A 23,876-nucleotide genomic window follows, 5' to 3' on the forward strand; every position below is an offset into this window, starting at 1 on the left:
TGTCACATTAGAGCATTGTTTTCTGGTTGAAATTAGGGGCTGAAAAGACAAAAAAGGGGGACTATGGCATGAGCGCCAGAATGAATAAGTACCTTTAACATGGAAACATATATCCTGAGTTCCGAGATTCAGTAATTCCGTGCGGGGTTCCCAGAACAAAGCAATTGCAAGGCCACTGTACAAGCACAGAAACATTGCCACACACTATCCTGCACTACAGTACACTGCTTACTGCACGTGTTCAGCATGGAATGTTCTTAGATGCCTGTGTTAGCAGTGCAGCATCTTCCGATGCTAAGAAAAAATACCGTAAAAATTTTTTGTATACCGAAGCGCTGGAACAATTTATTTATTTATTTTTGGATAAGCGAATTTTCATAAATTGATGTTACGTAAATCGAAGTACTCCTGTATGTCAAAGTAATGTGTAACTGAAAGAAAATCACTAGAGTAGAGTATATGATATATTATATTGAGAATGAGATGTATTGTGTGTCACTTATGCAGTTTACCTACTGTATATGGAATCAGTATACCTGTATTATACATTATATTGTAACACCACCTTCATATTGATTAACATACATTTTTTCGGTAGAGTGGAGGGATATCATGTTGTGGCTTTCTGCCTCCTGCACTACAAGACCACCTTCAACACTTCATTTGTGGACATAAAGTGTGTTGCTGGTGAGTGGAGGATGGAGGATGTACCACACAATGAGGTAATGGAGTGCGTAATAGAGTGCATGCCACCGTGTCAGCATGGCCGATGTGCACTTTACAACAATTCCACTGCATGTATCTGTCCGCCACTCTACTCAGGCAGGTCTTGTGAGGTGCAGGGCTGCAAGGCGTTGCCAGTTCTTCAAAGAGCAATGGTTGGCTGGATGCAGCTGTGAGTCTCATCATACAGGTGTTTTTAGTGTCTGTTTGTCTGTCTGCCATTTATATTACTGTATATTATTACACACTCCAGAACTAAGAAATTTAACAGTACTGTATTCTGCACATCACTCATAAACATTACCTCTTGTAAATCTTTCCTTATTACAGTACAGTATTTTATCATACAACTTCTCTGAACCCATAAACCAAGCATATGTAATTGTCATTACGTTAATATTTCCTCCTTATACATACACTGTTAGGCTAACTACGAAATTTTTTTTCGATTTGGAGTAATCTGCACCTAACCCTATTTTCTCCATAAGCCCTGTTATTTCTATTACGCGATTTTCTATAACACGATATTTTACAAGAACACAATTATCGCGTTATAGCAGAACTACCTGTATATGAGAACCTGTCATGTACATAGGTAAATCAAGTAAACAATATTTACCTGTGGATTGGTCCAGTGGATTGCTGCCATACTGCCAACCTTGGGGGGCCAGGTTCAAATCCCGGCAGGTGAAAATTGACCTGGAATATCCCCCTTGAGATCATTAAAGGTGGGACCAGTCCTCAGTAATATCCCCGTTAGCCCGAATCCCTCAAACCCGGAACTCTCCAATAGCAGGCACTTAAATTTTCTCAGAAAATTTTTCCCAAAGCCGTAATTTTCTGGAAAATTCTGGCTTTCGGAATGATTTTTCTTGAAAATTCTGTGAAATTTCTCCCGATACCCGGAAAATTACGGGAATGAGGGATTTTTTCCCAGCTTTGAGAGAGTCGTCTCGTTACCCAGAAATCTCTCATTCCCGGAAGTGCTTTGCATCAAATGTTCTGACTAACGGAGATATGATTGATTGATACGTTTATTGAGATACAAAAAACATTAATTCATCTCAAAGGGATGAAGTGACATAAGTCATCCTCACCCCAGTCCAGGAATGTCCCTCTCAAGACTCACATAAATTCCTAATATTTCATATAATTAGTTATAATACAGTACATAGTTATATTCTAGATGCAAAATTTCTATATTTCTTTAATATTTCATCTATTTTCCTATTTTTAAACATCCATTCTGTTTGCATGGGGACATTATTTATATGGGCATTTCTATATACATTAAGCAATGGGCATTCCAGTATATAATGTGGCAGGGTATGGGATCTGGATGTTCTACAAACTCTACATTCTTTATCCTGTTCACTTCTCTCAGCTCCAAGTTCCCAATAATATTTATATCCTAATCTTAACCTCATATACACTGAATCTTTCCACTTACTCGTATCTTTCCCATATGTAAATTTTGTGTTCATGAGAACATGATGGTAATGTTTCATTGTTTCACTTTTCTCGTATATTTCATTCCTTTTGAAATTATCTTCTATTGATTGTATTTTCCGTAATTTGCTCCTTAATTGCTTCAAGGTTTTAGTACATATTATGTCGATCTCGGCCTTTTCCGTGGCTCTTTTTGCTATTATATCTACTGCTTCATTAAGACCAATCCCCACATGTGAAGGGACCCATACAAATTGAACATTATGGCCATTTTTCCTTATTGTATTTACTAATTTTCTACATGAACCAATAATGTGTCCAAAGACTGGACTCCCACTGTTCAAAGAATCCAAAGCTGCCCTACTATCAACAAAAAAAATATGCATCTTTATACCTCTTTACAACATTTTCCAATCCTACTAACATTGCATATAACTCAGCTTGTGTTGATGAAATAAAACTGCTCAACCGAAGTCCAATTTTGATGTCATTTCCTTGTTCTGTGTACTGTCTTATAAGGATCCCGCACCCTGCCCTGCCACTTGACATAACTGAACCGTCACAATATACATGCAATGTGTTTATTTTAGGCAAATTACTAATCTTATTCCCATATAAAGCCCTTAACTGTCCTGGTTCATGTAATGATTTCTTCATTGTGAGAGGCACTACGTCTAACTCTACTTCTCGTTCTTCCCAAACGGAGATATCACTATTACTTACATACCATAGACTTCCTTTTACTTTTGCACCATAGTCATCAGTTTCAAATACCTGAGTTACTGACATATCAATACTTCTTCCTTTCAGCTGAAGTTCAGGTGTGAAAATGGAGACTGGAAGGTGAAGGTTCCATGGGCAGAGAGGTACCTGGACTTTAATGAGACTCACTGCACATACACTTGTGTGCCTGCCTGCCAGAACAATGCAACCTGTGTCAAAAGTAACGAAGGAAAAACCTTCTGCCAGTGTGTTCCTGGCTACACAGGCACTCATTGTGAGAGTAAGAAGTGCCAGGATGTCACCCTCAGTGGTATCAGTTTGTGAGTTACAGTATCGTTAAGTAGAGAGATAAATTTAGATTTAAGAAGGGTATGTATGTAATATTTATAAGAAATTCAGCAAACTTGTTGTATGAGTAAGACTGTACAGTAGTTTCGAAAAAGTGTCTTGATATTTGGATAGCAATGTACAGTACATAAATATTAATATATACAATTACCTCGTGTGGTACATCTACACATTTTTTTTTACTTAAGTTTGCTTATGTTTGGAATAACGCGACCATCGACAAGCAACATCATTGGGGTGGCAGCGCCATACAAGAAGGGTACATACAATTGGTGTGGGTATGCAGCTTCCTGCCTTGCACTCTTCAGTGTGTGGATACAGTCTCTAGTCACAGAGTGCTATAGTATTTTGTGATGAATTACTGTATAGTATTGCACATGTTTTGCCCTCTTGCACCATGCCACCATAGCATCCTTTAAGTTCTCCTTGAACCATTGAACCAGTGGTGCTAAGAAGCATAAAGTCATCACCTTTGAGATTGGGATGAATGTGCTCAAACTTTGTAAGAGAGGTAAATGAACAGCTGTTATTACGCATGCCCTTGAACTTAGTTAATACAGTATATTACGGACCATTCGTGATAGTGCAGAGAAGATCAAGGAGAGCACCAAGAGTGCAATATTAATTAGTTTATCTAAAACCTTGTATTTCCAAGATTGAATATGGAGAGAATGGAACAAATGTTGAGCACATGGATGGAACACTATACTCATGAAAGTATTCCTGTCAGCATGCTTGTGATACAAGTAAAGGCCCAGAGTATTTTATATTTCCTGGTACGTGTATACTGTAGTTTTTCACTGGTATAACATTGGGTACTGTCTTATTAATAACGAAACCCCCTAGTCTCCACCGCACGCATTTACATTATCTGATTTATGCATGTTTTATTTACACAACCATTTTGAAGAACGTAATTACGTATTATGTAAATTGAGAGGTTCCTAAACAGTAGTTCGTGGTTCTTGGTTGATCTCAAGGTTAGATACCAAAAAGAGGTCAAGAAAGTTTGATCTCTTTTGGATCAAAGGCAACTATGAATCACATTTATAAGCTCTCTTTATATATTGAAATCATTGCATATACAGTACGCAGTTTGAATACCCGGTATTTTCATTACTAAATAAGCTTGATGAACAATATACAGTGAACCCTCACTTTACGCGGTCAATTGAACCCACGGAGGCCCGCGTAAAGCGAGAAACGATTAAAGTGAACAACATAACATATGGGATTAAATGAAATAGAGACCAGCTGACCCCCAAACTCCACTTTTTCCGACACAATACCTATGTTCTAGTAAAAATAACATCTTAATTTTATGATGGTACATGCACACAATTAAAACTTAAGAGAAATAGAGAAATACAGTCGCCAAGTTAATGTCCATTCAAATAATGGACTCGACTCCCTCCCCCTCTTTTCACACTCCTGGCTCTTCCCTCTCTGAAAAATTTTTGGGGGAAAACCACTAGATTTTAAGGTATAGTAATAAATAATACCTCAAACTAGAGTTAGGATAATATAATTGACATTGCTGGATTCCTTGTAAGACCAGGAATATTTTGAATATAAATGTCATATATTTTGCACAAAAGATATCATATTTACTCAGAGTAAACAAAATACTTAAAGTAGATCTAAAATTTGTATGTCTAATGCAAAATCTATGATGTTTATATTCAAAATGATCATCAAATTGTAAGAATTCCAGCAATGTAAATTATATTCTGGCCTGGTAATTTGTATGAATTTTATGAGCTAAAACAAATATCTTCAATAAATAAACAAAATATACTTACCGAAATACTATCTGTCAATCAAAATACCCCACCTCCCCCCCTCTTCCCACCTGCTCCCTGGGTCCCTCCCTCCCTCCCTACCCCTCACCCCCACCTTCCCTCCCTACCAGAGAAATGATTGGGTTATAACAGTATATTTACATTTTTAGTAATAAATAATACCTCAGACTAAAGTTAGGATAATATAATTGACATTGCTGGATTCCTTGCAAGACCAGGAATATTTTGAATATACACTTCATATATTTTGCACAAAAGATAACATATTTGCTCTGAGTAAACAAAATACTTGCATTAGATCTAAAATTTGTATGTCTAATGCAAAATCTATGATGCTTATATTCAAAATGATCATCAAATTGTAAGAATTCCAGCAATGTAAATTATATTCTGGCCGGATAATTTGTATGAATTTTATGAGCTAAATAAAAAAATTATACTTCACCCGCGTATATGAGTAGATGCACCGCGTAAAGTGGGAATTCCGGTTCTGGCAGGGTACCGCGTAAATTTAGAAACGCGTAAAGTGAAACCGCGTAAAGCGAGGGTTCACTGTATAGGACTTTCCCATTACCAGTTTTGGCTGAGTGATACAAAAATTTACTTGTTTTTATAGGTTCTAAAATAGGGATTCCACATTTGGTGATTTTTATTTCAGGTCACCAAAGCATCAGCTTATAATTTTAGCCAGTAGGATATGACGACTTCTTGTAAGACAGCCCCCTTGAGCCTCATGCATATTTGGAAATGAACACAATAACACGTGCATAGCAGTCTCTGTTCGGTTGGTATTTCTGATTGTGAGTTGCAACTTTTGTTCTTTCTTCTTACACCTGATAATCACCATGATATCTGCAGTATACCACCTATTCTCTACATAATGTAATAAAATAGGATGAGTTGTGTGATGCCATATGCAAAACCAATGACATCATGAGTAACCCCGCTGATTTATTCACCTTATACAGTAATTTACTCGGTCAATTAAACCCACGGAGGCCCGCATAAAACGGGAAACGCGTAAATGGAACAACAGAACATATGGGATTAATTGAAATAGAGACTGGGCCGACCCCCAAACTCCACTTTTTCAGACACAATACCTACGTTGTAGTAAAAATAACTTCTTAATTTTATGATGGTATGCACACACAGTTAATAATTAAGAGAAATATCAATAATATTAGGTTTTTAACACTTACGTTAGTAGAAAAGATGGCTGGGCACACGGGGATTGGGGGTTGGTTCCGAGGCAGAGGGCAGATTATTGGCCCTGACCTGTATTACTTGTATTAATTGTATCACTATCCACCACAGAGGCTTGCAGGGCCTCTTTGTCAAACCCCTCAAAGTCCATATCCTCACTATCACTGACTTGGGCCGGCTGTGGTGGGTGGCGGGTGAAGAACTCGGTAATGTTTTGATGACTGGGCGACCTTGTGCGCACCCTGCCCGCGCCGCTTCCCGCGTATATGAGTAGATGCACCGCGTAAAGTGGGAATTCCGGTTCTGGCGGGGTACCGCGTAAATGTGGAAACGCTTTAACGAGAACCACGTAAAGCGGGGTATTACTGTACCTATATTATTTCAGCCCCAATGGATGAGTTGCCAAATATAACATTATGTTTTCATGAACCGAGGTTACATTGGAATTGCTTGGAACAAAATAGGAAACACTATGATCCAATATTGCATTCATTTGCAAATACAGTACTGTGCGTATAGTAATTACAGGTGTATTATGATGCTATATCAAATTACAATGACATTATGATTTACTGCATTTCAATATTATTTCTACCTCAGTTGATGGGGTAACAATTATAAATCATCTCATGATTTGTGCTACGAGACAATGCCTGTTGGTGCAAGCTGTGTTTTCCAATGAGTCTTGGGTACTAGTGTTGGTCATAGGTTTCCAGCAGAGAACACCCACTATTTGACTGCCGTTGATACATTTTTGCTACTTATAATTATTCTACTAAAGATGGAGCACGGTGACTCACCATATTACAACAAATGCCTGAAATAATAACTAACAACCTCACAGATACTAGGAAGGCAGGTCTACTAACATAATGCAGGAATCACAATTAGTGATCGGAAATATTCATCCATTATGACACATTGTATCGATGAGAAACGCGGCCAATACTTTTGGGGGAGTGTGTACATACTGTGTGGTAAAGTGCAAGGAAACTGAGAAACCTTGTTAATACACAAATAATGGTTACCATGGTGTGTTTCATTGTGACTTGGTCTTGTTGCTTTGAACAAATGCTTACTTGGTAGTTTATTAGGTCAACTATCCTCTGGGTAACTTCCCCAAGACAACCTCCCCCCCCATGGCATTTATCCCCTGTGACTTTTATCCACTGACAACTGACATCGACTTGGTATGTTTTACTACAGTGTGTAAAGTACAAAAGAGCATTATATAGTTCTGGGCTAAGAAGCCTCCTGGAAGTCTCCCTAAGAAGCATTTCTAAAACAGAGCAAAGAACATTTTAGGCCCATTGGTTGACCAGGTGGGAAACATAAACAGTTGTCAATTGTTGTTTATGGGAATATTTCATTCACTCTAGTATTGATACAATGTTTCTTATTATGTTATTGTCGGTAAATGGATGGTTTATATAATTTGTTCATTTCTGGGCCTGTCACCGTTTTCAAATTAGACTACAAGATATAAATTTTTCCCATACGTATTTTGATTGTACACCTGGCAACGGGTGCGAGTAAGAGGCGGGAGTCATGTGAACTGCTAGTTAACGCGTCGTCTGCACTAAGCTCTCCTCCCTCCCTGCCATATTTCACTGGTGTAAGTTACGCGCTTTAACACGGAGTTCGATGTCAAATATTTGTTTTGAGTATACCATCTGTGTTTTGAGTATGCCAATCTGAGACTGTAAGTCCAGTTACGGGGTACACAACGACATACAGTCCCATAAATGTTTTTGAGTATCCGGCCCCTTATCTATACACTGCCTTTCTTACAGTGGTTGATGCCATTGTTACAAGACATTATATAAATGTGTCCATTTAATTAGATGTATACTCAGATACTGTGACAATGTGTTTACCTGCACTCATATATCACCCGTAAATAGGAGTAATGACTTAAGGAACACATTTCCCTAATGGACCCTTTTAGTATATATTGATTCAGTTAGCACTCTCTTCTTCTGAGCACTAAGCAGGATATTACAGTACTGTACAGTACTTGAAACTCATTACTGAAAGGGTTAATGATCTTTGCATCTTCCCTTACAGGTCAAACATAGAGACTGGACATAGTGGGTACACAGGAATAGTGTGGAAGGACTGCCCCACTGGATACATCCACACTAGCACTGATAAGAACACGTATGTGGAGAAGTGTAAGGATGGCATATGGATGACTACCCCTGGCCAGTGTATACCTTTGTGTGAGAGCCATTGTCTCCATGGAGGAACTTGTGTTGCTCCTAACACATGTGCATGTCCTACTGGCGTATTGGGACAAACATGTGATGGAGACACCTGTGTTAAAGCCCTTACACCTACTATCAACCGTGCCATCTACAAGAATGAGTAAGTGTAGAAGATTGAGGGAAGGATAGTAGTGGTTGTGGTAGTTAGCTTGTAGTTATAAGTAAGTTTTGTCTGTGGGTTTGTATACTGTAGATAGTTTGTGAATAGTGGCCATTGCAGTTGTATTGTTTGTAGATTATCAAATGATATTGTAGATGTTGTTGCAGTGTTATGGATGGATTTTCAAAGTAGTTATTGGGGTTCTGTTGTCAGTGAAAGTAATGTTGGTGTGTTGTTACCAAAGTTATTGTGGTGGTGTTGTCACAAAAATGATTTTATAGTTGTCACATATCATAGTGACAGATTTAGGAACGTTTGAAGTGAAGCTTGTAATGTGCTGGTGTATCCCCCTGTCTGGGAGATGTGGGGTCTCTTTTCAGAATTTTTTTTTTAAATCTGGCTGGTTGGGCAGTCGATCTATTCTCTGGTATATACTGTTGGCAAGTACTGTACATGCATGGGCTCTTGAACGTAACTGAATTTGTGCCATGTTGGTCAAGCCTAGTCTTAATGAGTTAACACTTGGTGCTGTCACAACATTCTTTGGCAGGTTATTGCAAGAGTTCACAACTCTTACTCTGAAGAAGTTAGCTCTAACAGTTTTCTGCACTGATAGTGGGGCAGCCATCCACGTACTCCAGGTGGGTACGTAAGACTGAGGTGCTTATAAACGAACATTAAATCACTGTTCGCCCTTCTACAGTATAAACTTGGCCATTGAAGACATTCTAAAATCTCTTGGTACTTGAGGTGTGTGAGTACTAACACCAGTTTGATGACTTTCCTTTGCACATTCTCACATTCTCAAGCAATTGGTAGTCTTTGGTGTACCTTGAAAATTGAGCTGAATTACAGTGCTCCAAGTGAGGGAACACTGCACAGACCCTACTAGTTTATTAGCATGATTCTCCTCCTCACAGAAATCCGATAACACCATTTCTTGTCAGCAGAAGTACTTGTATCCTTTTCTAATTCATTTTCAGTTAATGAAGTACTGTATCTTCGTCACACTGGGACATGTGGTATGCTTCCTTACTGTTTGTACAACGTAGGTGCATCCTCTTGTATTTTGCAACATTGAATCCCAGCAGCCATTCCTTTGACCACTTCTGAAGCCAATAGATATTCCGATAATGCTTCACAGTCTTTTAGGGTCTTAATTTCTCTGAATGGCTTAGTCATCTGCAAACATATACCTGTATAAGGAAGAATGATTAGCATCTGGCATATCATTTATGAAATAAATGGTTACCATCATTCCAAGCACACTGCCTTGTGGCATGGTTGTTATTGGAACACCTGATGATTTTATGCCAATGATCACCACACATTGTTTGAAATTGTAAAAATTGACTCCAATCCATGCTAGATCATTCCTTCGAATTCCATACCTTTCAGTTTAATTTTCATCCCTTTGTGAGGTATGCTGTCAAATGTCTCGTCAAAGCCAAGTCATATACTGTACTGTATTGTCAATATTACTACCATATTCCAGGAGTTCTTATCACATCCAACACCTCCAACAGTTGTGTCAAGCAGGAGAGTGGGCAGAAACCTGTGCTTGCATTCCTTCACAAGGTTTTTTGTTGTAGATTGTACATCACGGCATCACTTAAAATGTTTTCATACTGTACTCTCTAGACACGTCAAACTCACTGGTCTGTAGTTATTTATGCAATGGCGGTTGCTGATTTTGAATATAAGACACACATTATGTAAATTTTCATTATTGTGCAGAACCACATTTTAAGGGGGTGCTTAGAGCTCATTACTAAACTCCCTTAACACTGTAGGATGCTCATTTTCAGGGTCAGGACTATTATGAACTTTGAACTTAGATAATTTAGATTTATGGCACACTTCAGAAAGCTCCATATGCAATAATGCAGCATCAAATTGTTTTTCCTCAAAAGCAGGTAAGTTATCTGCATCCTCTCAGGTAAACACTGAAGAAAAGAATTCATATACAGTATACTGTAATGTCTTTGCTTTGGTCTGGTCTGAGTCTCCATACCCACCATCATCTCAAATCTGCTACACCCACACATGTCCTTAATTTTGGTTTTGCAAAATTAAAGGAAGGTTTGTGACTTGACTGGGACTTGGTTGCAATTCACCTCTGGAACTCTCTCCATTCTTCTACACTCTGACCTAGTTTGGTTTCTGAACATAGAATATGTATTTCTATCTTGTTCATCATTGATATCTTAAAACTGAGACCTCTTCTTAACTTTGGCAGGTGTTGTTCAGTTCATATTTAATGGTTCCTAGTTGCACATAACTAATAGGCTTGGCCATGGATATGTATTGTTCTATCGTATATTTAAGTGTGCCCATCTATGGTTTCCTAAGATGTTTCCACATCCATATTGTTCAACAAGTTAATGACTTGTTGTTTTCAAGATCAGTTGTTCCCAAACTGGGGGGCATAAGGCTGTGTGAAAAACATATATACTGTATACTGCACTGACATTCCCTTTTCTTTGTGTAGAAAATAATTGTAAATTAGGTGATAGTGAAAGTGATATAAATACAAGTACTGTACTGTAAAAGGTGTAAAACTTATTAAAAGGTGATTAATTGATTTTTAAAAATGGGTTGGGGGGCATGAGGGTAAAAACAAAGGGGGTGTCATGTAAAAAAGTTTGGGAACCATTGGTCTAGATCCTCCAGTGTGTTAGGATGTTTAAATAAGTTTAGCTTGTTCACACACTGATACACAGGTATCATGACAGGGTTCACTCTTTGACCATCACCTGTGAGACGGGCTACAGGTTCTCCTCGGGAGACCATGAACTAAACTTCACCTGTGTGAAGGGAAAATGGGACTTCAGCAAGCAGAAACCTTATCCTTGTGTTCCATACTGTGGTGATATAATATGTACTAATGGTGGGACATGCGATGGACCCAACTTGTGCAAGTGTCCTCCACAGTACACAGGTAAACAGTGTGATGTTGAGCGCTGCTCAGAACTTCCCAGATATCTCATCCACTCCTCAGGAAGCTTCAGGTAAATAATACTGTACCTTTCAACTTTTAACTAATGAGTTCAGTCTTTGCTTTAGGAAGTGTTACATTAAATGAGCATAACAGGTTTTTGGTATGCACATTAGAAAATGTTTAACTAAATTTTATGCATTTTAGAAGCATATACAGTATCCACCGTGCACTGCACAAAGGGTGTCAGAAATGGAAACTTATATTATACTGAATACTGTAGTTATCATATATATATTTACACACACACACAGTATAGTCTCATTTTACGCGATCAATTAAACCCATGGAGGTCCGTGTATAACGCGAAACGTGTAAACGAAATAACAGAACATATGGAATTAATTGAAATAGATACTGGGCCGACCGCCAGACTACCCTTTTTCCGACACAATACGTACGTTGTAGTAAAAATAACATCTTAATTTTATGATGGTATGCACACACAATATTTAAGAGAAATATCAATAATATTAGGTTTTTTAACACTTACGTTAGTAGAAGAGATGGCTGGGCACACGGGGATGGGGGGTTGGTTCCGAGGCAAAGGGCAGATTATTGGCCCTCAACTGTGTCACTTGTATCACCTGTATCACTATCCACCACAGAGGCTAGCAGAGGGCCTCCTTGTCAAACCCCTCAAAGTCCATATAAGTCCATATCCTCACTATCACTGACTTGGGCTGGCTGTGGTGGGTGGCAGGTGAAGAACTCGGTAATGTTTGGTTGACTGGGCAAGTAAAGTTAAATAGACCAATCACAGCTCGCGGCGGAGGGGATGCGTGGCCCAATCAGTCCGAAACGTCCTCTGACGTCAGCGGTGACATAAGAGCGACCTAGCACGCAGCTTGTCCGCGCCGCTTCCCGCGTAAATTCAGGAATGTACTGCGTAACTAATAATTGGCGCGTCTGGACAGGTGCCACGTAAATGACCAACCGCGTATAAAAAATCCACGTAAACCAGGCTATACTGTATATAAAAAAAAAACGGACAAAATTATTTGCCAAAAAATAATTCAAAAATTAAAATACAGTAATTAAAAAAAAAAGAAAGTTGGACAACATTATTTTGTCCTCAGATATGTCCGCCTTGAGCCAAAATTACCAGGGACCAAGGCGTCAGTGTGCGGGACACAGGTGCCCAAGAGTTATCATTTGGTGTTTTGGGAAAATTGTTTCATTCACTCTAGTAATGATAGAATATTTATTATTATGTTAGTATGGGTAAATGGATGGTTTATATAATTTGCTTATCACTGTGTCCCTCTCCGATTTCAAATTACAGTAGACTACAAGATATGTATTTACTATAAAACTATAAATTACTGTACTGTATACTGTACTATAAAACTATGAATTACTGTACTGTATACTATAAAACTATGAATTACTGTACTGTATACTATAAAACTGTGAATTACTGTACTGTATACTATAAAGCTATAAATTACTGTACTGTATACTATAAAACTATGAATTACTGTACTGTATACAGTAAAAGTCCAAAAATCCGGATGCCAGGAATCCGGACCACCCGAGAATCCGGACTTTTCGAAAGCTCAAACTTTTTAAATTTAGCGGGCTTTTGTGGGTTATGTGAATGAATGGAGTTGCTTTAAAAAATTAATTTACATAATTCTAATAATAAAAGTAATTGTAAATTATAGGTAGCTAATTTTGTTAGTTTTGTAATTAGCTTGAACTGAAATGTAAAATTTGAGGCACTATAAATCTTTTGTGTGTGTGTGCATGCGTGAATGCCACAGCTGCACAGCGACAACAAACGACCACACGATCGCCACTTTAAAACAAGCAATCAAACTGTGACAACGTATGTAATTTTGAGTCCTACTCTTTCCATGTACAAAGTACAAGCCCATAATAATGGCCCCTAAAGTAGATAAACTTCGTTGTGTGAAGAGAAAGAAGAACACATTGAAATTGAGTGACACTTGAAATAATTAAGAAACTAGAATGTAATGTGAGCAATGCTGTTCTAATGGAAACATACAACATTAGAAAGTCTACAATTTATGATATAAAAAAGGCAAAAAATAAAATTCTAGAATTCACAGCTTCTGAGCCCTACATTAAAATTGCTAAAAGAAAAAGTTTACATTGGCTCAAGTTAGAAAATCTTGATAAAGTGTTGCACAAATGGTTTTTGTTAAAACGATTAGAAGGTATGGCAATTTCTGGGCCGATGCTTATTGCCAAAGCAAAGTCTTTTAAGGAGCAAGTGAACATTGAATCAGAGTGCGCATTTAGTGATGGATGGCTTAGAAATTTCAAGACTCGTCATGGTATTAGACAGTTTGTTTACATTTTTGTCTTGTGTTGACTTTATTTTTCTTTAAAACTACTCGTTTTGATAAATGAAGCATGCTTTATTTGCTAATGAATAAACTATCAAAATGTACCTGTTCATCTCTCCTTTATTACTCCTTAAATTTTAATTTTAAAAGTACTGCCTGAGAATCCGGAAAATCCGAAAATCCGGACCGACCCAATCCCCAAGCAGTCCGGATTTTTGGACTTCTACTGTACTATAAAACTATAAATTACTGTACTGTACTGTTTACTGTATACAGCATACAGCACAGTATTTTCTTTATTTCTAAGCCACATTACAGTAGTGTAATGATGCACACTTGGAGCACAGAATCCCAGTTTTTCTGACTTTCTCCCCAAATTTTCCCACTGAGTCAAAGATTGTTAAACAAAAAATTGATGATTGTTAAATGAGAAAGGGTGTTAAAAATTTTAAATCGCAACCTGAACGATCGTTAAACAAAAGATACATGTGTATTTAATTTATTACCAATATTTAACGGAGTTTTCACATTGACACAGATAGTTTCTGATCTGTAGCTTAAGGGCAAATATGAAATTAAATTTGAATTTTAGTTCACTGTCATTTATAACACCCTTCTTACATCTGACCTGGGGATTGAACCCAGGACACAGTATTCAAGGCTGTACATACATATTGATATTTATAATTATATATTTGGTTTTGCATAGATTATCACTTTGACTTTCTTTCTTAATTTTCAGTTCACCAGAAATGAATCAGTACACCATTAGGTGTGATGCAGGATATGAGCTTATCACCAGAAACACGTCTTTGATATTGTCTTGCAAGAATGGAGTGTGGCAGTTCCCTCAGGCCTTTCACTCTCTTTTCCACATTGCCTGCCACCCTGTGTGCAGGCCACCCTGCTTCAATGGTGGCCGTTGTGTTGCTCCCAATGTATGCCGCTGCCCTGAGGGATTCACTGGCAAAATTTGCAGCTGGCGTTCGTATCAGTTCGTAACTGTTTCTCTAATTTTCAGCAGTTTTCTTATCAGTATTATTTTCTATGCTCTAAAAGTTAATTGAGTAAAATGTGGTGAGATATGGTGTATTTATTTCATTATTATTATCTTAGTTATACTATACTTTTTTATAGAAGGATGTACGTATTTGACAACAAAGAAACATCTTGACAGTTATGCAAAACTTGACAACATATGTCAGTATTTAAGGTGACTAATACTTCACTGTTATCATGTCTTAGGCTATAATAAGACAATACAGAAAGACATGGACTGCAAGTTCCCCTTTGAGTATAAGAACAGATGGTACTTCTCCTGCACCACTGCTTTCCATTACCTGCCTTGGTGTGCCACAGAAGTCACCCCTGACGGCATCTTGGTTACATGGTCTATCTGCTTTGCTGATATGGGTAGGACACCCCTGAAAGTTTTTCTTATTGACAAATGTTGTGTAATTGATGGTCATTTTTATAAATATCATGGTGTCATGCGGTTAATGTTCTTTGTAGAGTGACTTTCCAGCAGCCTTGAACTAACCTTTTTTTTAAATAATAATTACCCCTTAGCTTAGACATGTTCATGTGTATTTGTTGCCACCCATGCTGTATGTCTGTTGGTTAATTTGTTAGCTTGTAATGAAGTTATCTTATGAAGGATTTGATGCCATTTCCTTACGGTACTCCTTCACCATGCTTTGGCTGCCCATCACACGTTGCTATATGACCCTTCATATGTCATCATTCTCTAGCATTATCGGTGGAACGATTTTTCACCCACCACTCGTGGAGACTATATTCAAGAAAATATATATCATGTTTTTCTATATACAGTGTGTAAATTCCTTATGTATTTCCATAATTTAGAAGATAGAGAGCTAAAATTTGGTAGGGGTGCAGCTGGCCTAGGCCCCAGTGGATGATCATGCACTATCTCATGTTCCTCCACAAGGGGTGGGTCAGTAGCACAGCATGGGGAGGGATAAACACAAAGACACATAACACATCCAGAATTACATGAGCTTTGGGATAATTAAGAGTGCAGTTGCTAGATATACAAAGCTGACAGGAACCTATTTTGATAGTCCCAGCTCTTACACATATACTATATAGTATGTTCCTTGCCATTACACATGATCTCCTGTCAAAAACAATATTTTTTTTCTCTGGCCCCAAGGATTTCGGATAAGTGATTGTCAACCTGTAGTTCACATCCATGTCTATACTGAAGAACCATGGGGACATAATACATCCCTGTCTAACACCCACGTTTATTTAAAATATTTCACTATTACTGTTGTCCTGCTGTTCTCATATCATGCTTTTACTACATTTAATAGCCTTCCTCCCACCCCTTACACTTGTAATGCCTCCCACAGTGCTTTTCTGTTCACCCTATTACATGCCTTTCCAAATCTACTATAAGTCATTAAAACTATCTGTAAGTAATAAAAAACAACAAAACTTATTAAAAAAAGGAAGATAATATTAAAACCAACAAAACTTGATAAAATCAACAAAAACTTATTTAACCCTACAAAATATTCATTAAACCCAACAAAAAGACAGATTAAAAAAAATGGTTTAAACCATTTGCTTTAAACCATTGGTTTGAATTGGCCAACCCTGATATTCTCTATATACACAGGTAAGATGAAGGTGATAGCAACAGAGGGTGGAGAACGGTGCTATTTCCCATTTTACCATGAGGGCCATGTATACCACTCCTGCACCTCCATTGGGCAGGACCGCCCCTGGTGTGCTACCTCCGTTACTCCCTCAGGCCTGGTGAACACCACTGATTTCTGTGTCAGTGCTCTCTGGGGTAAGGTTTTATAGAGAAAGAGTCCATGTTATTGCCTATGGAGGGGTATACAGTAGTAATGTCTTGCTTAGCATTAAAAAAAAAATGTTCCATTGGATCCATTTTCCTTTAGGATCCTGTGTTAAAAGCTGAGATGTGTTTCGGTCAAAATATTTCCGACCCAACACCCCATGGTATAAATTTAAGATGCCCTTCAGCCCAAAGCATATTGATCCTCAAACTTAACCGAACTAGATTAACCCTTATACCTGCACCCTGTAAGTTATTTATAATTGGTGATATTGACAGTTCATGGGGACTTTGAATGTTAAGATGCGCCAACATGTGCGTACATTTTGTTTCCAACATGTGAGCGACAAGACGAAATGAGGCACAGGGTTCCGACTCTGGTAGGGTGCGACCGAGTGCACTAGATCGGTGTTTCCTCTTGTTGATCACATGTTGGCGACAAAATGTACATCTGTGTGGACGCACCTTTACCTTACAAATTAGGCAGGAATTGTTGTACAGTATACTGTATCTGCAATTAGCTAGTTCTGACTTACGTTAGCTTGATGCGCACAAATGCTTGCTAGGTTTATCACTAAAAAGGTTAGGTGTGTGTGAGTTAAGAATATAATAGACTGATGTCATCCTATATTTGTTATAAGTTACTGTACAGTGTAAGTGTAATTATTTGTTATGAATGTGTATTTAGGTTGAAGGGTTTGGGTTTTACATCCAGATCTTCAATTAAACTCTTATTGTTCTTCATCTTGCAATACAGTATTCTCATTTCTTTTCATAGGAGCCGAGGAGGTGATACTAACAGTGCATGGAAATGAATGCAAGTCTTCCTTCAGATATAAAGAGCCAAAGCCTTCAACCTTTGGTGAGGAGTCTTATGTTAAATGTGCCATTAAACAAGTTAACACCCAAAATACATTAAACAAGGAAGTTGTGCTCTTTGATCTTGGTAAGTGCATGTAATGTCTAGTATTTAATTAATTCTTTTGGTTTAATGTCCAGTATTGAATACATTAACATTTCTGTTACTACCCCCTCTTCCCTAATTAAACAGTATGACCAAAGTACATTATCTCATTTATTTTTTCTGCATATATCAAGTACAGTATTTATCTTCAAGTTTTTCATAACCTTATTACTTCATTTGTTTTCCTGTTAATGTAACTTCTCTAACCTCTTTCTGGTGTCTACTGAAATAATCCACGCTTCTGACAGTTCTGACCATATACAGTACTGTATATAGTACAGGATACCCTTCTCATTTAAAGTCAATGTCCCTTTTTATTAGGTCTTTTAGATTTAATTATTAAATGCTGTTTTCCTTTACCTATTCTTGTTATATTTTTTCATACATCTACCATCACAGATAATGTTACTTCCCAAATACAAAAATTTTTCCATTTTTTTAAATTCCCTGTTGTTTATCATAATTTTTATTCTAGGATTTATTTCCAATTTGGAAACAACCATTACTTTTGTCTTTAGAGCATTAACTTTTTAACCCATGAAGGTCAGGGGAAGGCAGAGACAGGGATGGATGGATGAAATGAAAAACTGGGTCCCCAGAGAGATACTAAAGCTTCGAGGATTGGTCGCCAACCCTCAGATATGAGGACGGTTCTCTGATTGATTGATTGAATACATTGTTGCCATATCAGATTAGCAAAAAGAATGAACACTTAATTCTGTCTAAAAAAAATGAATCTTATAATATTGCTATAAAGCAAGTTTTGATACTACAAATTATAAAAACATGTTACAGTAGAAGTCCAAAAATCCGGACTGCTTGGGGATTGGGTCGATCCGGATTTTCGGATTTTCCGGATTCTCAGGCAGTACTTTTAAAATTCAAATTTAAGGAGGAATAAAGAAGAGATGAACAGGTACATTTTGATAGTTTATTCATTAGCAAATATAGCATGTGAATCGGCTGCTTGTGCAATTAACCAGGCCGTTCACATATATTTATTATTTGGGTTTAAGTAACGAAACCCAAACGGTAGTTCCTTGTTTTATTATAAAAGGGTTGTATATATATATTTCCTGAGTGTAGATCGACCGTAAGTCCCACTGTATAGGAGTGAATGAGAAAGGGACGGCGTTTATGTTTTATAAACGTTTGGTCACGTCCTTACGATATAAATTGTTGTGAGCGACTAAAGAGTGAGGGCCTCGCTGTGCGGGCTTACAGAAATGCTGACTATGGATCACTCCCTCCTGGGAGAGTTGCCCGCTCACGTGTACAACTCATGTCATACTCATAGACAGTGGAAAGTTACATGGGTGGTGAATCTGAATATAATATCAGATGTATTGACCCATTTATATAATATGTTCTGTTGATGAGACAGGGGCCCATTACATCTGCTTCATTTATCAAAACAAGCGGTTTTAATGAAAAAGCTGTGAATTCTAGAATTTTATTCTTTGCCTTTTTTATATCATAAATTGTAGACTTTCCAATGTCGTATGTTTCCATTAGAACAGTACTGCTCACACCACGTTCTAGTTTCTTAATTATTTCAAGTTTGTCACTCAATTTCAACGTGTTCTTCTTTCTCTTCACACAACGAAGTTTATCTACTTTAGGAGCCATTATTATGGGCTTGTACAGTACTGTGAAAATGGAAAGAGTAGGACTCATAATATTGTTATATTACAATGGTATTCTATTCATACTGTGCTTGATATAATGCATTCACGGAAATGTAATATTTTTGCTGAAATGACATACGTATTACAGTGGAAAGTGGGATAAAATCGTGACGAAAACAGTGACTTTTGCTTTCTTTTGTTCAAAAGATGTTACCGTAATTGCTTTTCGAATGGTTTTCAGTTAAAAACTGTTGTATTACAATAACATTCTATCCTAATTGACTTGAATAAATACTATGATACCATATTTCTGAATATTTTCATTAAAATCCATCAAAATCATTTTCCTTGTCATCGTCTGCAGCACCAAACAGCTTCTCCCAGTCCTCTCCTTGAACAGGGCTAGAGGATACGTGTTTTTCGAATCGTTTTCAGTTAAAAAACTATTACATCACACGTATATTTTACCTAAACTGGGCCTGAATGAATATATTCTCGGAAATAAATAGTAGTTTTGCTGAAACGTGATGTATTTCAATGTAAAATAGGATAAATACATGACGAAAACAAAAGACTTCACCTAAGCTTCCGATGTTCTTGAGATGTTACTCGTTTTTTTAATAGTTTTCGGTTAAAATTCTGTTATATTACAATGATATTCTATTCATACTGTGCTTGATATAATACATTCACGGAAATGTAATATTTTTGCTGAAATTACGTACGTATTACAGTGGAAAGTGGGATAAAAACGTGACGAAAACAATGACTTTCGCTTTCTTTCGTTCAAAAGATGTTACCGTAATCGCTTTTCGAATGGTTTAGTTAAAAAACTGTTGTATTACAATAATATTCCCTCCTAATTGACTTGAATCAATACTTGAATGGAAATACACAATATTTTGTTGAAACTACCCACGTTTCAGTGTAAAGTGTCGTAATAATAAATGGTAAACAATTTGCCTTCGGCACTCGTGTTTCAGGCACGGCGAGCCTCAGTTTATAGGACGTAGAGTGTTTTTACTGAAGGTTTTGTTGTTCCATTACCCTCGAAAACGTGGGTCGAACTATAAACGAGGAATATCATAAATTAACGATTTCTTGGTCAAAAAATCAGGGTCGACCGATTAATGAGGGAGGGTTATAGATGAGTATATACGGTATGTTGTCACAGTTTGATTGCTCATTTTAAAGTGGCGACCACGTGGTCGCTTGTTGTCGCTGTGCAGCTGTGGCGCTCACACATGCGCATATACACACAAAAGCCCGCCCCCAAAAAAAAAATAGTTTTCGAAAAGTCCAGATTCTCGGGTGGTCCGGATTTCTGGCATCCGGATTTTTGGACTTTTACTGTATGTAGATAATGAAACGAATTTACCCCTTCAAAATAATAATTTAATGAGAACTAGTATCTACTGTAGAAGTTTTAAGTTTTATAAACTCACTGTCTTTGACACATGTCAGCAGTATATCCAGGTGTCCTGTAGTGACTTCAAAGTAAGGCAAAAGACCTTCATAGCTCTTTGCATCTATTTTTGGACCAATAGGAAGCAATCAATCAATGCCACCAATGAAAAGACTGGAACAAGTATCGGGTTGTGTGCATGTGTGGGACAATACATGTACTGTATACAGTTATGCTTATTTTCCATGTGAAAATGTTTACTAAATACAAAACAACAATGTGTAGGGTTGAAAGACTATCTATTATTTATGACTTTTAAAGCTATTTTGTTTGTTTATGAAAGGTAAGATCTTGGGAAGTAGTAGCAAGGTTTATAACTTCCAACCAAACTGGAAGACTTGTATTCTTACTGCTGATAACCTTGTGAGGTTCTAACCCAGGAAACTACTAAAACATAATGACTGGTAGTAGTTCAAGGTTAATTATGCCCTCCAGCCATAACTGGAGCCGTGAAAAGTGAAGTGAGGATGATGGAAAGCTTAATGGAAATGATTTAATACCGTAACTAATATTTTAAGGTTTGTTCGTTTTTTATTGTTAAGTGAGGGTGGCAGTGTGTCATCTATTGTTCTCGGGTTGGCGCATCAGCTGCCGAGTCTGGTGCAGATTCCAATTTCTAAAACGAGTGTAAATGGGTTGGTAGTGACGTGAAAAGTGAAGTGAAGATAATGGAAAGCTTAATGGAAAAGATTTAATTCTGTAACTAATATTTTTGGTGTTCGTTTTCCCCAGTACGTAGATGTGGGATTGTCAAGTGAGGGCGGCAGTGTGGCGTCTGGTGTTTCCAGGATGGTGCGTCAGCTGCCAAGTCTGGTGTTCATTGATATTGAAATAGCCTGTTGTTCCCGAGTCTAGTGTTCATTGGTGCTTTAGATAGTAAGAAAATGAACTCGTTAAGTCAAGTTTAGTCACTTTTATTGGCCTCCAGAACCTAACCCTATTTTCCCAATTGATTACATGTAATTATATATCATGATTTAGTATATAGCGAACATCGTTGGACCCAATCTCGCGATATATCCCGACCCTACTGTCTCTGGAATAGGATTCAGGATTTTTTGTTTTTTTGTTTTTTTATACAGGATGCAGACTTGCATGCAGCACATTATCTCTTTTATCGAACATATTCTGAGCTATCTTCTGTGTTTTATAGAACACTGGAAAATTCTTCAAGGGCTCCATTTTGTGGGTGAGGTTGTTTTGGATTTTTTAAATAAGAATGTTGACATAATGTCAAAATTCATTTGTCATCAACTCTTAATGGCAACACCTATTTGTAAGACCCATTTATAAGGATCTTAAAAATTTCACAAACAATATGTTAAGAGTTTTGGTGTTTTTCAAAGATATCCAAACAGTAAGAGCAGTAACAACACATTTCACCCTTAGTTATGAGATGGGATTTCAAGGTCAACCCATCTTGAAACCCAGAAATGCAACTTTTATCTCCTAAGAAATTTAGTTTTATTTGTATTAATTTGTTTACACAAGATTTTCAAAATGTATCCCCACCATAAATTGATGGCCTACTGTAGCTTGAAGAAACAACTCTGAAATGTTGCAATAAGTTTTACTTATGTGGCTGAGGTGTATGAATATGTTAATGTGTAGAATTATGTAAAGGTATATTAAGTTTGTAAGTAGAGTTGTGTAAGAATTGATTACAAATGTGTTGAGAGTGTTGTATGGATGGATTGGAATGGAGAAGACTGTCCCTCCAGTGTATGCCTAGTACTTGCCAACAGTGTGTAACAGAGACATGACCTATTGCCCAAGCGGCTAATGAGCCGATCAGTGGCGAAGAGGATAATAGTAAAAGTAAGACTGTTGACTAGATGTTTGGTTGTAGGTTATTATATGTCGGTAATAGCATTAGTTTCTTCCACAGGATACCAACACACAACGCTGACCAAGACTGGCAAGTTATGTATGTTCCCCTTCATGTATGATGGTGAACAGTACTACACCTGCATCCAGAGAGGACATAAGGCTCTTTGGTGTGCTACCAATGTTGACACCAATGGCACCATCCTTAAGGATGACTTCTGCATTAATTCTTACTGTAAGATAATGCAATGAGATGCTATAGTACATAGTACAGGTGTATTTGTGTAGATTTAATAAGCTCCATCCTAAGACCTTTTGATTAGGGGAATTTACTAGAAGTTTTAAAGTTGTTTATGTTAAATTGTCAGATCCAGTACTCAATATTAGACATGACAGGGACTTCAAAGTTAACTTTATTGATTCAGAAACTTAATATAAAATTCATAATCTTCACATATAGAACACTTGAGTTTCTTGGTCTTCATATAAAGAGGGTATTAAGCCTTGTGATCTCTTCTTGAAAGTAGCTTCAGATTTTCACAGCCAAATTATTTTCCCCATTTTCATATGTACTTTCAAAAATAAGTTCATTTTTCTTAAATTATTTTTAATGTTTATGGGATTTTTCTACAATTCTTAATGGTCTGAATGGGGACGATAAAACTATTTCCATTTGTGTGTATTGATAATGATAATTTGTGTATTCATCCATCAATGACAACTCTTTAAAGGACCAGAACAGTCACACCAGAGTCACTGTATTATTAAACTACAAGAGTGTTAATATTATGTAAGATATTGTGACAAACATTAACTTCATGTAAGACATTGTGAAAAGAACATAAAAAAAAGACATTGTGACATACTGTAGACATAAACATTAACCCTTAGGCCCTGGGTGACGTTCCAGAACTTCCGCCTATTCCTGGCTTTTTTTTCTTTTTTTAAGGTTGATTTTTTCTCAATTTACCCACAGCACGTTATACCAGCAGTACCCTAACCTGGGCTTAAGGGTTAACAATTCAACCATAATGATTAGGACTGTTGCCTTTAAATTGAACATAATATAGTTGTTAAGTTATTGGTCATGTTACTTAAAAAGTATTACTGGGTGTTAAGTGACCCAACAGACTAAACTAACCAGTCTTGATTCTTTCCAGATGTTTTATCAATAAAGTTTAATTCTTCATAACTTGAAGACACTGAGATCAAATCTTAAGTGCCTCAG

At 37.2% G+C, this 23,876-nt stretch overlaps 2 protein-coding genes across 2 annotated transcripts in view; both read left to right on the forward strand.

Annotated features, from left to right (window-relative positions):
- Positions 1–598: 598 nt before the first annotated feature.
- Positions 599–899, forward strand: LOC121863452 (the record flags this gene model as incomplete). The annotated part of the gene is given in 1 exon segment (XM_042362116.1): positions 599–899. A coding segment is annotated over 1 exon segment (301 nt), but the record flags the coding sequence as incomplete, so codon positions are not given.
- A 2,083-nt stretch (positions 900–2,982) lies between these two features.
- The window catches only part of LOC121860965, a gene marked incomplete at its 5' end in the record, with an annotated part of 152,005 nt that continues 131,111 nt past the window's right edge, over positions 2,983–23,876 (forward strand). Inside the window, 8 exon segments of the mRNA XM_042358385.1 lie at positions 2,983–3,215; positions 8,319–8,618; positions 11,354–11,629; positions 14,674–14,915; positions 15,177–15,344; positions 16,579–16,755; positions 17,543–17,710; positions 22,710–22,883. Of these exon segments, the coding sequence (XP_042214319.1) occupies positions 2,983–3,215; positions 8,319–8,618; positions 11,354–11,629; positions 14,674–14,915; positions 15,177–15,344; positions 16,579–16,755; positions 17,543–17,710; positions 22,710–22,883 (1,738 nt within the window).

Source organism: Homarus americanus, unplaced genomic scaffold (genome assembly GCF_018991925.1).
Source record: "Homarus americanus isolate GMGI-L3 unplaced genomic scaffold, GMGI_Hamer_2.0 scaffold40248, whole genome shotgun sequence".
NCBI classification, from domain to species: domain Eukaryota; kingdom Metazoa; phylum Arthropoda; class Malacostraca; order Decapoda; family Nephropidae; genus Homarus; species Homarus americanus.